Below are 15,989 nucleotides of genomic sequence, written 5' to 3' on the forward strand. Positions count from 1 at the left end.
GAGCGGCTGCGTGGTGCTGAGTTGCCAGCCGGGTTAAACCACGACAGCCTCAAAGAAGTGAATAGTCTTATATGCCAAAAAATTGAGATTCTCATATGGGAATGTGTATATAAATTGTCTTTTATTATTAAATTGTAAAAACTGCATGATTGCAAGAAATAATAATATTAGATTAATTAATTCTAGCAAGTGAGGGAGCAGAATGGGGCAGTCAGATCCGGAAATAAAGGTTTAACAGTGGATTAAATCAATAAGTTACTGAAAATTTGGAAAATGGAGGAGGTGTTTCATAACCTATATATTAATTTAAGCATTCGGTGCTTTCTGTTCCAAGATATTCCAGAGTATACACTGACCAATGAATTTTGCCGTAAACATTTTCTAATTGGAGTCCTGCTGCGGGAGGTTGGTTTTGCCTTGCAAGAAGACCAGGATATTAGGCACCTAGCTTTGGCTGTGCTTAAAAACTTGATGGCAAAGCATTCATTTGATGATCGATACGCAGAGCCGGTAAAGAAACTGTTTGTTTGTTCTTTTTCATTTGCTTGTTCATACAGTAGCTAAATATATATGAAACTTCCTTAGCCACTAGGATACATTCATTAGTTTCTTCAGGATTATGTTGTTGTTGGTTTTTTTTAGGCAAAACAGGCACAAATAGCAAACCTGTACATGCCACTCTATGGAATGCTTTTGGACAATATGCCAAGGATTTACATGAAGGATATGTTCCTTTTCAATATCAATACTTCCAATCAGGTAATTCATGTGATTTTTCAGAACACTGAAATGATCGAACTGAGGTCTGACCCAGTCAATCTGGTGGGAAGAGGTCCAAGTTTATGCTGGTCACAAATTAGCTAGTGAAATGCAGTTCTGAAAATGCTGATTTGTTTGCACCCACAATGTTTAATTTGGAAGGTCTTGATTTGCAGAGCATCTGCAGAGCCCTGGGAGTCTGTACCGATAGGGTGCAGACTGTGGGTCTGGAACAGACCCAGGACACTGGCTGTCCCAGTGCTGGAAACTCAAAGTTAGAGGTTTGCAGCCCCAGCCAGCCCGTCCGGTATGTCTGCCCTGGTGCCACAAGCTGGGGACTCAGGACCCTGTCCTCAGGCACGTCCTTTGGCAAGTGGCTGGGAGACATTGTTGTAAAGAAAAACTCCCATCGCCCACAGATTCTTTGCAGGGTTATGTCATAACCTACAAGCAGTTTCACTGGTACAACAGGGACGATGAACTAGGCAGAGGGAATGCACACAAGTAGCTGAAGGAGGGACAGAAACATCATAAAACAGCTTTACCACCACAGAAAATGCCTGTGTAAATTGCACACATGGAGGAGGATGTTTGTTTATTTCTTAAAAGATTAGATGTGCTATAATTGTAGCCCTGCTTTAAAAATTAGAAACAGATTTCCACAGGGGTGTTGTGTCTTTCAGTCCTTCCGGCAAACAAGCCTGTTTCATCTTATCATTGCTAACAGCAGTTAATGCTCCTTTCCCAATGCTGTGCTACTGTTAAGAAGCAAACACAGACTTATCAGTCCTTTACAACTTCAAGTATAAGAGGGTTTCATATTGCAGGTAACTATTGGGTGTATTATGGCAAGCCTTTTAAGGCTGTCATGTCTAAACAACTGAAAGTAGGTTTTCAAGCTCAGTGTCTTAAGAAAAGCCTATCGGGTGTGGTGTCATTATGAAAGTTATGAGTGATATAATTTACTGGAGTTTGTTCTGTTTCTTTCAAAATACAGGGATCTAGGGATGACTTGAGCACAACCGGAGGATTTCAGAGCCAGACAGCAATGAAACATGCAAACTCTGTGGACACCTCCTTTTCCAAAGATGTTCTGAACTCTATAGCAGGTATAAATGACAGATTGAACACACATGCAGGTAGATTTCTGTGTATCTCAAACCATCATGCTTTCTGCTTAGTATTCATGGAGGATATCATTAACCCATTTTATACCATATTTAGGGAAACATGGTATGGAATGTTTCTCTTCCCTTTGGGTGTTTTTGGATTGATATTTATTTCTCTTGTGAAGCCGCTCTTCTTCCACGGCTTTGCTTACTCTCCTGCTTCGGAACGGTGCCAGTATTCAGGCTTTCACAAATCCTGTGCCTGAGTTCATTCTTGTAGTCTCTGCCTGACTTAAGAATAGTTCCAAGGTTTCTCCTGAAAACTCCTGAAGCTTCTTGGAGGCAAGTATTCTTAGTTTTTCCAGGCTTAATGGAAGGGTAGAAACACAACTTACTTTGTTCGCTTACTCCAAACCCCGTTTCAAAATTCAGGGAAGTGCATAAGCATCTTTCCACTGATTTTTGTGGCTTTAGGTCAGGCCTTACAGAATGCAACAGGCCATTAAAATGTCACAAATAACGGCAAACTGAATCATTTTACTTCAACTTGTTGCATGTTTTCAGTACTAAGCATACCCATCAATAGCTTTGCTATTGGAAGTTCAAAGCACTGGTGTCAATCCAGCATGTGACACATTTTAAGTTTTCCATTTTTCTTGTTAGTTTTTGTATCCATAAATGTTTTAGTTTAGCATGTTTGCTATGACTTTCATTTACAGCCTTTTCATCAATAGCTATCTCTGCAGCAAACCATGCTGACTCCAGAGCTTCCTTAGCAAGTCTTGAATCTAACCCAAGTACCAATGAAAAAAACAGTGAGAGAACTGACACGTGTGAAAAGGTACATGTGAAAATGTTGAAAATGGTTACTAGAGGTGGAAACCTATCACTATACTTAACAAGGCCCTTTGCTGTCAATTCAACAGATCATGAGACCTTTGTCTTTGATTGGATCGACTCTTCGTTTTGACAAGCTGGATCAAGCTGAAACTAGAAGCCTTCTTATGTGTTTCCTTCACATTATGAAAACCATTTCAGAAGGTAACAAAACGTGCACTCACTACCTAATACACGTTGTTGTAAACTATTGTGAATGCTGAATCTAAATAAACGTTAAATTAGAGTAATTATCAGTGTATTTTACAGGCTTTGGGTCAAGTTTAATTCCCTGTAACAGATACATAATATATTTTAATATCTCCCTTTAGGTGCACTGATTTCCTACTGGTTGCGAGCACCATTCTCAGAAATAACAGACTTTTTCAGCATTTTAGAGTAAGTTCGCTTTGTGGTTGGGGTTGATTTTATGTTAAATGATGATGTTCTAAAGTGACTGCTGCAAATAATTTCTCTTTGGGTTTGTCCACCTAGTGGAATATGCTGAGATAGTTCTTGTATCTTAGATTATTTTGCCATAATCTTCCAAAGTCTTAATGAGACATTACTAATACAATCCATATCCTCCAGTATGTTGGTAATTTCCATGAACAGGGGGCATAATGCTTTGGGTGTTCTCCTAAAAGAGATTTTCATAGTAGTTTCCCCATCTGGGCTTGAGAATCTATTCTTCCCCTAAGAAAAGAAAAGTATTTACCTCCCAAAAACTTACAAACCAAAAGAAAAGCTGTCTCATTTAGGATTTCCTGTTTTTCACATCTCCAAGGTGGCTTGCCCTATCCAATCTACGCATGTCTGCAGAATCCATGCAGGTAGCTGTTTTCAGAATTTCCTCACCATCTCGTGAGTGAAATGTGAGTTATTTAACTTCAACTGGTGAAGAAGCAATGCTTTTGCAGCCAGGTCCTTACTTTTGACTTTGCATCCTCACCAAGCAGGAATCTTCAGCTGTGGAGAAAAGGGAACAAGGGTGTGGAAAGTGGTGTCACGTCTTGTGCATTCCTAGGCTGGGAACTTCTGCATTCTACTCTGTTTGCTTACTAGGAGGTGCCTATGCCACAGGTCCTTTCGAGGCACTAAGAGTCAGCGTTTTGTCATAATTAGGAAGCCATTAATAGACATAAAATGTGTTGTTTTATCTTTCAGGGTTTGTCTGCAAAATTTCAGATATCTAGGAAAACGCAGTATTGTAAGGTAATTCTCTAGTTATAGACTATGTTACAGTATTTAAATATTACTGCATTATATTAGGCTTAAATGAGGTTAACAGTGTTTCTATCAGTTTTCTCCTGAAAGTATGTATGACGTACTGAAGCCAATGTGTGCTTCATTTTTTATTTTATGTAAACAATTGTTATTGTGATGTTCTGGACATCTGAGTACATAACTGGTGTAAAAGATGTGCATGTGCATGTGATGGTAAGATCACCACTATTGCATTTGTACCCCGAAATACGGGGCCATTCTCAACCATATTTCTGTGCATATACCAAACAAAGGAACTTGAACACTGCATTTTTCATCCATATAATGTTTGGAAATATAATCGTTAATAATAGTATTAATGGGCATAGATAAATGTTCCACAGGAAAAAAAAAAATCAACCTTCTGTCTCTACCCACTCTCTGAAAAAGCATGAGATCGTGTTCCAGCTGTGAAATGCACGCTTTGTCTCAGTTGATGTTTCATTTTTAAATTTAATGTTACCACTGTGAACTTCTCTATATGTCATACTGTGGGAAAATGAAAGGTCACCAGATGAGCCAGTTCACGCTCCATGGCAGGTTTTGTCAGGCCTGTATTTATTCTTCAGAGGCATGGCAAAATCGCTGTCACGTTCCATAATAGATTAACAGTTATTTTCTCTTAACAGGAAAATTGCTGCTGCTTTTAAGTTTGTTCAGGCCACCCAGAATAATGGAACCCTTAAAGGTTCGAACTCCTCTGGCCAGACATCAGGTCTGCTCTCGCAATGGTAATGACATGTATTATTAACTCCTGTAAAACCAGAGTCTTTGTACGCTATCACAGTGTTGAATGAAAAGAGGTTGACACAACATGTAACACATTACAGAGCCCCCCAAGCTGCAAACTGCAAAAGAATTGTGTCCCTCTAACTTCAAGTTGACTTATAAGCTGTTGTTTAAAATGTTATGTTCAGAAGAATCCTTAGTTACTGTCCATACCGTTATGTATTGCAGAAACAGTGCAGCTACTGCTTCTGTTGTCAGCTCAAATCCCTATCTGAAAGACAATCCACAGTTTTCCCCAACCTGAAGGAATTCATAGGTCTGCAACCTTATGCTCTCATGGAATCTTACTGCTTTAGGGGTAATATCTGTGGATGCACTTACAATATCAGGGGATTCGTTTCTCCCCAAATAACCTGGGGTTGTGGAGCGGGGCATATGTAGGAACACAATGTCAAACTTAAGAGTAGGTTTGCTTAACACCCATCTTTTTACTTCCGTGCTGCTAAGTGTAGCATAGTCCTATACTGTTATGTCCATGTTGCCACTTAGAGAATCTTTCTTTCCTAGTCTTTTTTCCCCCCATCTTCCTAGTCTAAACACTGCAAGATGTAATCATTTTCGTGGACTGCATGGTATTAAGCTGCAGGTGCAGCACATCTTTAATAATCTTTTTGATCCTTTTAGAGGAAAGTGGGATCCTTTTCATGTTAATAATGTAAAACTCCAGAGAGAAAGCAAACTTTTAATTCTGTGTAGTTTGTGGTTGTATCTTAAGAGCATGGTGAGATAGTCCCCCTTCCTCATGAGCTTGGATCATTGACTTTTCTCATTTATGTATAGCTAGAATATGCTCACTGTCATAAGCATGTTTCTTGGAATGGAACAAAGGGAAAAAAAGATGCTTTCTCTGCCATACTTTTCTTTTTTCCTCTGCTGTGCAGTTTTCAAGAAGCAGCACTGATTTCATTACTCCAGCCAGAACTGGCAAGCAGCCTTTGGGAGACTCTTGTTTTGTTGCATGTTTGCAGATGAACCAACGTGGTGGCAATCCAGAAAATAAAGTCACACTTCTGCTGTCTCCAGGGCTTTCACACTTTACCCCCTCACAGATCAACATTTGTTGTCCAAATGGCTATTTGTTTGGCCTGTTGGATTACAGAGCATTTTTTGATGATGAGTTGAAGTATTGCTGGTGATCAGCTCTAACTTGCACTTACATTTCTGTATTTCAGTTTGCTGCAATGTTCATATGAAACCACGCTTTCCAGCACTGCCCCCCCAAAAAAAGAAAACAAAAGCAAAAAAAAAAAAAAACAGATTAAACCTACACATATTCCAAATCCATTAGTTTGCCAGGATGCCCACCCAAATCCTTCCACTGTGACCATTAATGGAAGGCTTTATCACATTGATTGGCAAAAGTCTGACCATCAATCCTGTACCTGTGTTAGGAACTTTTAAATCTGAAATGTTAATTTTCTAAATTGTTTTTGTAAAAATAACTGACAAAGAAGAAGGTTTAGCTAGGTGCAGGAAGTAATTCTGTCCTTGAATATTTTTAAATTATGCAAATGTAGGAAGCTACATTTTTTTAAAGATATTTAATAAAAGCGTATTTTAATAAGTGACCTGAATGTTGAGAGAATTTAAATCTTGCTGAATTCTGTAATGGTTACAAATTCAAAATCCTTTCAAAAATTATGATAAGCATTGGTATTTTAGTTCTGAGCTTCTAATTATAAATTAATGATGTGTTTGTCAGGATCAAAGAGGTTTAAAAGAAAGCACACATACACACGTGCATATTTTTACTGCCATTGTCAGTTTGTCATCATTTTTCCCCTCGCTGAAGCTGTATTAGTTCTTTCACGAGCAGGATACATTTTTCTTGTATTCCGAGTTAACAGAACTCATCTCAGTTTCTCTTCACCCAAAGGCAGTTTTCTAAACATCAGCCAGCTATTTCAGCTGATGCTTTTTTTCAGTGCTCAATGAGTGTTTTGTCTCCTGTGATCTCAAGAAATCATAGCACATCTGTATGTTTTGTCCACCTCACTGTCTTTCTTCTTCATCTTTGTTTCTCTTAAATTTTGCATCAGTTTGCTTACCTTGGCCTTTGAGAAGTACTGCAGAAAATTCTAACTGAGATGGAAAAATTCTGTATAGGCATGATAGTTTATTCTTTGTTCCTGATTTTTAATGGTACCTTTCAATTTCAGGATGCATTCTACTTCTAGTCACGATGGCCACAAGCATCCCAGATCTCAAACATTACCAATAATCCGTGGCAAAAATGCACTTTCTAACCCCAAACTCTTGCAGATGATAGACAGCAGCACTGCAAGTGAGTACAAAAATTGTTTACTTCCCTCGGGAATTCTATGGGGTTTGGGTCAGGCTCTATATAATTAAAACCTGTTTTCATGAGTGCCAGTGAAAGACAGCCTAAGGAGAAGAGCCTGAACATAAATAGAGCTGCTGACTCTTCCTTTTTTTCCAGGAGACTAAGACATCAGATCTTAAATTTGGTCAAAGTTTATTTAGAAACAAAATAAATTACAGTAACCTGACATATCTAAATAGCCTTAATGACAAGTTATTCCCCCCTTCCCAGCATCTCTTACATCTATGGTTACATACCTTGCTGTACAAGCAGATGTACACTGGCTGAAATATTACATTTATTAGATCTAGCAATAAAAGTGACCTTTTCATGACAGAAGGTTCTCTAAATGATGAGATCAAAGTCATCTATCCCACTTCCCAATTAGGTTTCTCTCCTCCTTTGAGCATGAACAGAAACAATGAAAGAATATACTCGCATCACTGGTGCAGCTGGTAAAAGTTGACTCAAATTCCCTCCCCTTTCATCTCCTGTGAGCAGTTTTCTTCGGTTAACCATACAGTCAGGACCCCATCTCTACTGTGCTGAGACTTAATGACTAGACTGCAGAATTAAATCATCTTTAACTACACTCAGAAGATTGATTGTCGTCTTGCTTTTTACATGTTGCAGGCAGCTCCAATGAGACGGACATTGTACAGTATGTAGACACAGAGGCAAACATTGCTACAGAAGTTTCCCTCACAATCCTTGACCTGTTGTGTCTTTACACTCTGAATCACCAGGTATGTTTTGCTGTTCCATTTTCTGCTTGAACTGGTGGCGTGCAGAAGATGTGGTGGAAGGAAGGCCTGGGGGAGCAGGCACACAGAATACTTGGAATGCCTGAGACAGCAGGATAGAGAAATGAGATATGCCAGTCCTCAGTGATGGAATTGACTCGTAGCACCCAAACTGAATAGAAGGATGTGGAAGAAGAACATCCTACGTATCCAGGGCTATGCACAGCCCTGCTCTGCATGGAAGTGTTGTGCATGTACTAATATGTCACCTTACCTGAATCATGCTTATCCCACTAGATTTCAGAGATTTTAGACAAAAGATTTCCGAACTGCTCATCATCTATATCTCTTCAAGTCAGCAGGTGGATCCTCTGCCTTTTTAAAAATTGCTCAACGAATATTGGCCCAGGTGACTTGCTGGAAGTCTCTCAGCTACAATACGGCAGACAGCTCCTTTTAGGTTTAGTGTCTCCTTTCTGTCACCCTAGCCCTTAAATTTAGTATATCCCAGCCACAAGTAGGAGTACAGGCATAGGGAAGTGCTGTCCTTGAAAAACTGCAACTAAAAAGAGTCTGCAGTGAGCTGGGAATGCCTCATCTGCAGAGATTTTACATTGGAAAAAGCATTTTGCTAGGAATACTCCAATGTAAAGTCCAGCAGATCCTTTTCTGTTGTTTAATAACCAGAATGTCCTGTCTTGTCTGTGAACTTTCCAGCGGCAGCTTCAGCAATCTGATTGCCAGAATGCGTTGATGAAGAAAGTCTTTGACACACACATGCTCTTTCTGCAAATCAACCAGTCAGCAGCAGCTCTCAAGCATGTCTTTGCCGCCCTACGGCTGTTTGTAGGCAAGGTAAATATGTTTTATTCTGTTACTCTGACCTATTAATGTCTTACCATAAGTGCAGCTTGAGGACAGTTAGGCACTTTGAAAGAGGTCTGAACTTCACTGTATTAACTCTTATTCCGGACAAAGATCTTCTGATTAATGCTGCTTAAAAGTGAAGTTCACAATATCTGAAAAATCAGTTCTGTTTTGGAAAATGAAAAATTTAGTAAGAAAGTGAAACCTGTAAAGTAAATAGATAAGTAATGTCCAGGTCTGTGGTATCTGGCTATGTCATTAGCTTTCATGCTTTTACCACCTGTGGAAGAAAGCTTGAAACCATAGAGGTCCATGGTCTTCATGGCAGATACCTAGGTTGCAGAATCCAGCGGTGAATGGTTACAGCTGTCCCCAGAGGAGCTAGCAGGAGAGTATTCTATACACTTCACCAAAACTTCATCCAAACTAATACAGTTTTACAAATACCTTGTTTTCAACACAGAAAAGATTTTGGACAAAAACATGCTTATGTATCAAACTTAATTTGCTTGCATTGCACATGTGTAAATGATCATGTGCAATTAGACACTTTGTGCCAACTGCAAAGGCTAGACAATTTCCAAGTCACAGACTTAGATGAGATCCTCTTTAACCAGAATGTAGCACACAGGTATCAATTGCTGTGGGGAAGTGAGAATAAGTAAGGCTGGCCTGATCTCCCAGATGTTTCTGTGAAACACAGCAGTGTAGATCAGTTTAAACCATGTGGCCTCCTTCTGGTTGTTATCTCTGGGGAGAGGAGGAGGAAATCATGCTTCTCCTAGTAACATAGCTTGAGGACATGGGGGAAATACAAAGTAAACCATCCACAGACAGCTTTAAATTACATACCAGACAGTCAGGAACGAAAGAACTCTGTGCAATGGAGAGGACAAAAAAAATATCCAGGATCACCCTTCTCATTCATCCTGTAGCTGTTGGGATTGAATTCTGTCTTCGTAGTTCTGTGGGAACAGGGATTCCTGCAGCAGAACCTCTCGGGCGGTACTCGAGATCTGTAGCCAAGTCTTCCAAGGGTCTTCCAACCCCTCCTAGGTCTGTCTTCTGTTATATCCACCCTGATGATAAATAGTAGGCATGGTTTGGAGAGCCATCCTTCACTCTCTGTTGTCTCCTGCTGTTCAAACCCTTGACCACTGGAAGTTCGCTGACTTTGCTACTCAAAATATTTTCTTTCTCTTGAACATCTTTTATAGTAGTGCAGAACCCCACACATGCTTTTCCTGGTTAGCTGTTCTGCATTCCTTGCAGCTAGGCTGCTCTGCTTTTACGCTTGCTGTGTGCCAGCTGCTGTCTGGACGTCCTGGAGGCCAGTTTGATTGCTGCATTGCATACGGTGTTTGTACAAAAACCTGTGTGCAGTTTTTACTTAATCTTAGTTTGCACATGAGATTCTGTTTATCCAGTGGCTAATTTTTTTGCTAAACCCTGGTGTGAATGAATATGGGAGGGTTGTTTTTACTGAAAGCTTAACAGAAAAATTATTGACTCAGAATAATTGTACCAATGCCTGAGAGTAGTGCTAAACATACTCACACGTTTTTTTCTTCAATAGTTCCCATCAGCATTCTTCCAAGGACAAGCAGATCTCTGCGGTTCACTCTGCTATGAAATCCTGAAGTGTTGTAACCATAGGTCACGTTCAACTCAGACAGAGGCATCTGCTCTTCTTTATTTTTTCATGAGAAAGAACTTTGAATTTAACAAGCAGAAATCAATAGTCAGATCCCATCTACAGGTAAGTGAAGTGTGAGACCACCAGTGTTCAGCTGATGTGTGTTGGTTTCTATCATTATTATTTTTATGCATTGTAGCAAAGCAATTCTTTCGGAGTCCTCAGACAGGCAACTCTCTGTGGCAGCTTGATTTTCCTGCCAAGTCTGAAGACATTGCGCTGGATTCTCTGCTGTTCTTGGGCTGCTTGGCTCTGTTCCAGTGAGAGACAACAGCTGTGAGTGTAGCCACATAGCCAATAAATAGCCAGATAAATGGCTATTCTTGATCCACATGCATTGCTTACAGCAGTGAGAACATAGCTGGTGAAGGAACTACACAGAATCTGACAGTATAGTAACAGAAATGTGAAGTCCAGTAACAATGCACTTACACTGCAAAATGTGAGCAATTGCAAACATTGGAAAGATTACTCACAGTTCTTGCATTTGTCTATGTTATCTTCTTTAGACAGTTGTAAAAGTGCATCTCTGCTAGCCTGGTACATCAAGTCATACTAAAATAAGGATTAAAAACTATTCAGAAACTTTGATTTGCTTTGCTAATTGCACCCGGTGTTTCTCCCCCCATACAGCTCATCAAAGCAGTGAGCCAGCTGATAGCGGATGCAGGGATTGGTGGATCTCGTTTTCAACATTCACTTGCAATTATAAATAATTTTGCTAATGGAGACAAGCAGATGAAAGTAAGAAACATTTTTTGTCAATCACTACCTCTTGCAAAAGGTCAACAATTTCAGAGGAGCAAGTGTTTCAGTGAATAAAATTGCTGGCTCTTATTAGACAGTGATTTATGCATTCATAGTGTGCCTTTTTCTGGCAGCCTGAAATTCATGAAAATGTTTGTGACTCAGAAACTTAATAACTGAAAATTATTTTTGAAACAAAAAAGAGAAATTTTTACTTGGAAATTGTGTTGTTTGTTATTGACTGCTTATTTTGTTCATTTTTCTGATGTCAGAGAAGGTAATTTTTAGTCTACAAACTGTCTCTTTAGTCTGTTCAGTAAACAGGTAGCAAAAACATGTACAACAGCTGGGTTTTGTAACAGCTTGTTAACCCCCTGAAAAAGGCACTTAGCTCTTAGATTAGTTACCATTGCTATTATATTCATTGTCTGTACTAAAGGTATTGGAGAAGGATTCCAATTTTTAATTTTTACAATTCCTGTCCAAACATTTGCTAACATGCATTTTGAATTTAATGCTTTGGAGATGTTTCTCCTCTGAAGGTGACTTTAGGGTATTTCCACTGAGGTTAATAATAAAGTTAGTGTAAACAAATTGGTAGATAATTAGCATAAGTAATTTGGTGTCTTCTTTAATAAGGTGCAGTTACAATTGTATTTGTTTCCAAAGTCCAGCTTTGATTTCCCAGCACTGCAGTCAGTCACACTGCTTCTGTAACAAGCTCATCTCTGTGTCACATAGAGGAGAGAGCATTTCATTTCATTTCATTTTTCTGGATGTTTTTACTTTTAAACAAAGGGAACGAGGGGGAAAAAGTCTGAAAATACAAATGTATTTCATTGCCCATCTGAAAAAGAGAAACTGCAGAGCTGAGTTAAATATGTTGAGAAGAGCTGATATGAGTAATACAAGGACTCTGTTTTAATCTTGCGCAGTGTGAGAAGGCCAGGAGCCAGACTGTTGTGCTTTATTCACTGCGGTGAAACATGCTGTGAGTGTAGTTAAGCAGGACTATCTATAGCGCACGGTGCTGTTTGTCAGCTGAAAGTGTACGAGAATCCAGTCCGGCATCCAGTAAGCACCCAAGGAACAAACGTTTCAGTTTGACTTCAGGAGAGTTGCTGCATACAGACAGCGCTACAGCTGGCTGCCTGGGATATCTCGTAGGTGCTATCGCACATCAGTGGAAAAAACTCAAGGATTTGTGTGCAGTGTGTACGTACTGTGGAACTGTGACTGCTTCAAAGCCTACTGAATTAGGGAAGGGGAAGAAGGTCTTCCATAAGTAGGACTTTAGCTCATTCAGGGGTGCTGCATGTGGCTCTTTGATGGTTTTAGTGATGTATTGCTTATCTTTCCCAAAGAACGTTAATTTCCCAGCAGAGGTGAAGGATCTGACCAAACGCATCAGAACAGTTTTAATGGCCACAGCTCAGATGAAGGAGCATGAGAAGGACCCTGAGATGCTTGTGGATCTGCAGTACAGCCTAGCAAATTCATATGCCAGCACTCCTGAATTACGTAGGACATGGCTTGAAAGCATGGCCAAGATTCACGCAAGAAATGGAGATTTATCAGAGGTAATGTAAATAAATGAATAGAAAATCCATTTGTCTTTAGGCTGAGACGTTCTGATGAAAAAGGCTCTGAAAGACAGGCAACAGTACTGATTTAAGAGAATCATAGTTTCTCTCATATACTTGAAATTAGAGGAAGACAGATTTGAAAAACACCTAGAGATGCGATGTGCTCATTATCCCAGTTTGCCAAATTGTTACTACCTGATACGTGCTTGAGCAAGACTTGAAAACGTCTGATGGGGAAGCTGCGGACAGTATCGTGGTAGCATCTCTGCTGCTTAACCCTAACAGGCACAGTAGGTGTAGTGCAGATGGGGTTATGAGCAGTGCATAACTTACATAAAGGATTTTCTTCTCCCCCACTTACAGCATAGGAGAGGAGCTTCATTTATAGCACGTTGTCCTTTTCATCAAAAACTAGATGAGTGATGCAAAACTCCAGTGCGTAACCCAGGAATATCTTAGTAAATAAGTAATCTTAATGGTTTTCTATGCTTTTACCTAAGACACCAAGTGAAATTAACACTCGAGAAGGATTTCACCATTTAATCCTTTATTTTATTAAATAGTTATATTAATTTTGTCTTCCCTTTTCTGCAGCATGACTTGACAGTGATGAAAGTATGTGCTCCTTATCACGTGTGCTGTAAGTCATACAAGCGTACCTTTAATGCATACATGTATCTTGGTCTCTCGTTACAGGCTGCTATGTGCTATATTCATATCGCCGCTCTCATTGCAGAGTACCTGAAAAGAAAGGGTAAGATCAACATATTCAAAACCAACTATGCATCTATAAACATTATTGCTGAAAATAATTTTTGGCTGTCCTGCTTTCCTTCTCTATATATAAAGTATTCTTAAGGCTGCTTGAAATCTTCCCAAATATTTTATTTTTAAAATATATCATAATGCTAGTCTTAGCACTGGAACAGTGAAAATGTGTGTTTTGTGTAAAGAGGGTTAATTAAATGTTTAGTAAGGTTGTGCTAAAAAAGAATGCTTTACTTGTTAGCCTGTTGTTATTAAATATGCATGTATTAACACATACCAGTAGCAGTGTACTAATACCATCTTACACTATCATAGGTTACTGGAAAATGGAAAAGATTTGTACCTCACGTATGCTCCTGGAAGATGGTCAAGTCTCTGATAGTAATGTGTTACTAACAACTCACAATGGAGGAAGTGAGTGCTCTAACCATGCCTGTTTATGGGTCAAATAACATAATTAGGGAAACAAATTCTCCAGCTGATCTGGAAAAATATCTACCAAAGCAGAAATATTTATAGTGCATGTTGATGGCTGTAATAGCAAGCAAGTAGTGTCAGAAACATTGTATGTTACTTTCCTGATGCTCTTTGGCTGGTTTGTCTCTGGTTATGGGCTTTTTCAGGAAGAGAGCAGTCTGCTCTTCATGAGCAACAGAAATCCCTCTCAGGTCAATTGGTGTTTATCACGCAAATCCATGTCCAATTCTTCAACTAACCAAAGCTGGGAGGGCATGGGGGTGGAATTAATATCTGGTTATCCATATGTAACTTAGTATAGATAAAGATTTTTTTTTTTTTTAATCTGTGATGCTTATTAGAGAAATAAAGTGCAGGCTTATATTATTAAATGCTTCTATGCCGGTGGTTATTTAGTTTATGAAATGTGTGTTTCAAAGTAATTCTCAGCATGAGATATTTTAGCAATTTTCACAAAGAGCAATTCCTGGGGGCAAAGGCAAATATCTGGGGAAGAGAAAACTGTTAGTTTTAGACAGACCATGGTTCTCTGATACACTTGGAAGCATTGAGATGAAAAAATGCATCCTTTTAGAAGGAAGCGTTCTGTGAAGAGCAATAGTTCGGAGATGGTTCACTAGTGCTAAAATACTTCACATGAATAAGAGATCACAGTAAGTGGAGTGAAGAACTTGTGGGTCATTTTAAACCTATGTTTAAATGATTTTCAAAACTTGACAGAGGGGAAGGAGCCCCTCTGTCTCAATGTGTAAAGGTTAGCTTTTTAATTGTGCCTTACTAGCATCTTCCTTCTTTTAAATTGAACGTGAACCATGTCAGGAGTTTGTCACCTCCACTGGCAGGTTTACCTTCGCCATTCAGGAGCGGTAGTAAAATCTTTGTGGGTTAGACTCTGCCTGATCTGTAATGTGCAATGCCTGCGTAAGTTGTTCCTTCTGCAACCATTGCACTAAAAGGCCCCAGCTTAGCAAATACTAAATGTAAGCTTGGTTTTAATCCTTGTGAGCCTTCCCATCAGCACCTTCTGCCACCGGCCTGAGCTTTCTACAAGAGAGTTCCTCGGCTGGGGTTGGGGTCACCCTGCTGACCCCAGGCAGGGTAAGGAGAGCTGCTGCCAGGGTGCCCTGGAGCCCGGCCAGGGCACACCGTGCTCCGGAGCGGCCATCTCCCCATCGGCTGCCGTGAGCCTGGGGCAACTGTGCCCCTCTCACTCGGGAAACCTGATGGGTGGGACGAGTGCTGGTCCCAGCGTGTAGCACAAAGCATCTGTAGGTCAAGCCAGGAGTCACAGCACTGGTTTCATGAGTATAAATTGTCTCACCTTGGCCTGCGACGGTAATTCCTGTGTAGATGAGTGTTGTGCATGTAGTTTTATAAGGACAGCCAGCACTGTACAGCTAAGGAACCAAAATGCCAAAGAGAAGAATAAGATTGATCAGGAAAATGTTATAATTACCCTTTGCCTGGACAAGTAGTTTTAGATCATAGAGAAAATGTGTAATAGTCTCATAAATTCAGTCAGTTCCATTTGTGCTTCTCATTGCTTGGGCTGTGAAAATAGTAACTAATCCAGTCAAATAAAATCTCTCTGTTTTAATGGCATAGAATAACTTTTTGAATTACCTTATCATTCAGTCATTAATTGGCATTGTTGTGACTTGCACTTCAAGGCTTATTTTCCATGGGATGGCCTGCTTTTCTGAGCATTACCCCCAACATTAAAGAAGAAGGTGCTATGAAAGAGGACTCTGGGATGCAAGATACTCCCTATAATGAGGTCAGCAGCATTAACATTGATATACTTGTTCTGTATTAATAGAGGGTGTTATTTCTAACAGATGCCTTTGCATGTTACAACAAATTATAGTGAGAGTGTACTTCAGGCGGTATTAAAAGGTGCACAGCTTTTGAGTGCAATGTCATAGCTGTTGTACTAAATAGCAAGGATAGGTGTTTGGCTAACCAGAATATTGAGTACCAGAG

General features: G+C 39.7%; 1 protein-coding gene across 4 annotated transcripts in view; it reads left to right on the forward strand.

Annotated features, from left to right (window-relative positions):
- The window catches only part of DOCK10 (dedicator of cytokinesis 10), a 78,430-nt gene that overhangs the window by 47,222 nt on the left and 15,219 nt on the right, over positions 1–15,989 (forward strand). For 2 of the 4 annotated variants that reach the window (XM_035888855.1, XM_035888859.1), the window contains 17 exons: positions 335–510; positions 643–759; positions 1,757–1,868; positions 2,588–2,709; positions 2,795–2,909; positions 3,077–3,143; positions 3,912–3,959; positions 4,640–4,741; positions 6,959–7,083; positions 7,756–7,868; positions 8,583–8,720; positions 10,309–10,491; positions 11,062–11,172; positions 12,540–12,755; positions 13,458–13,515; positions 13,845–13,943; positions 15,677–15,783. In XM_035888855.1, the coding sequence (XP_035744748.1) occupies positions 335–510; positions 643–759; positions 1,757–1,868; positions 2,588–2,709; positions 2,795–2,909; positions 3,077–3,143; positions 3,912–3,959; positions 4,640–4,741; positions 6,959–7,083; positions 7,756–7,868; positions 8,583–8,720; positions 10,309–10,491; positions 11,062–11,172; positions 12,540–12,755; positions 13,458–13,515; positions 13,845–13,943; positions 15,677–15,783 (2,009 nt within the window). The remainder of the gene's footprint in view (positions 1–334; positions 511–642; positions 760–1,756; positions 1,869–2,587; positions 2,710–2,794; positions 2,910–3,076; positions 3,144–3,911; positions 3,960–4,639; positions 4,742–6,958; positions 7,084–7,755; positions 7,869–8,582; positions 8,721–10,308; positions 10,492–11,061; positions 11,173–12,539; positions 12,756–13,457; positions 13,516–13,844; positions 13,944–15,676; positions 15,784–15,989) is intronic. The other 2 variants (XM_035888857.1, XM_035888858.1) reach the window with 2 other exon arrangements.

The sequence above is a fragment of the Egretta garzetta genome, unplaced genomic scaffold (assembly GCF_000687185.1).
Source record: "Egretta garzetta isolate BGI_Z169 unplaced genomic scaffold, ASM68718v1 scaffold161, whole genome shotgun sequence".
Lineage (NCBI taxonomy): Eukaryota > Metazoa > Chordata > Aves > Pelecaniformes > Ardeidae > Egretta > Egretta garzetta.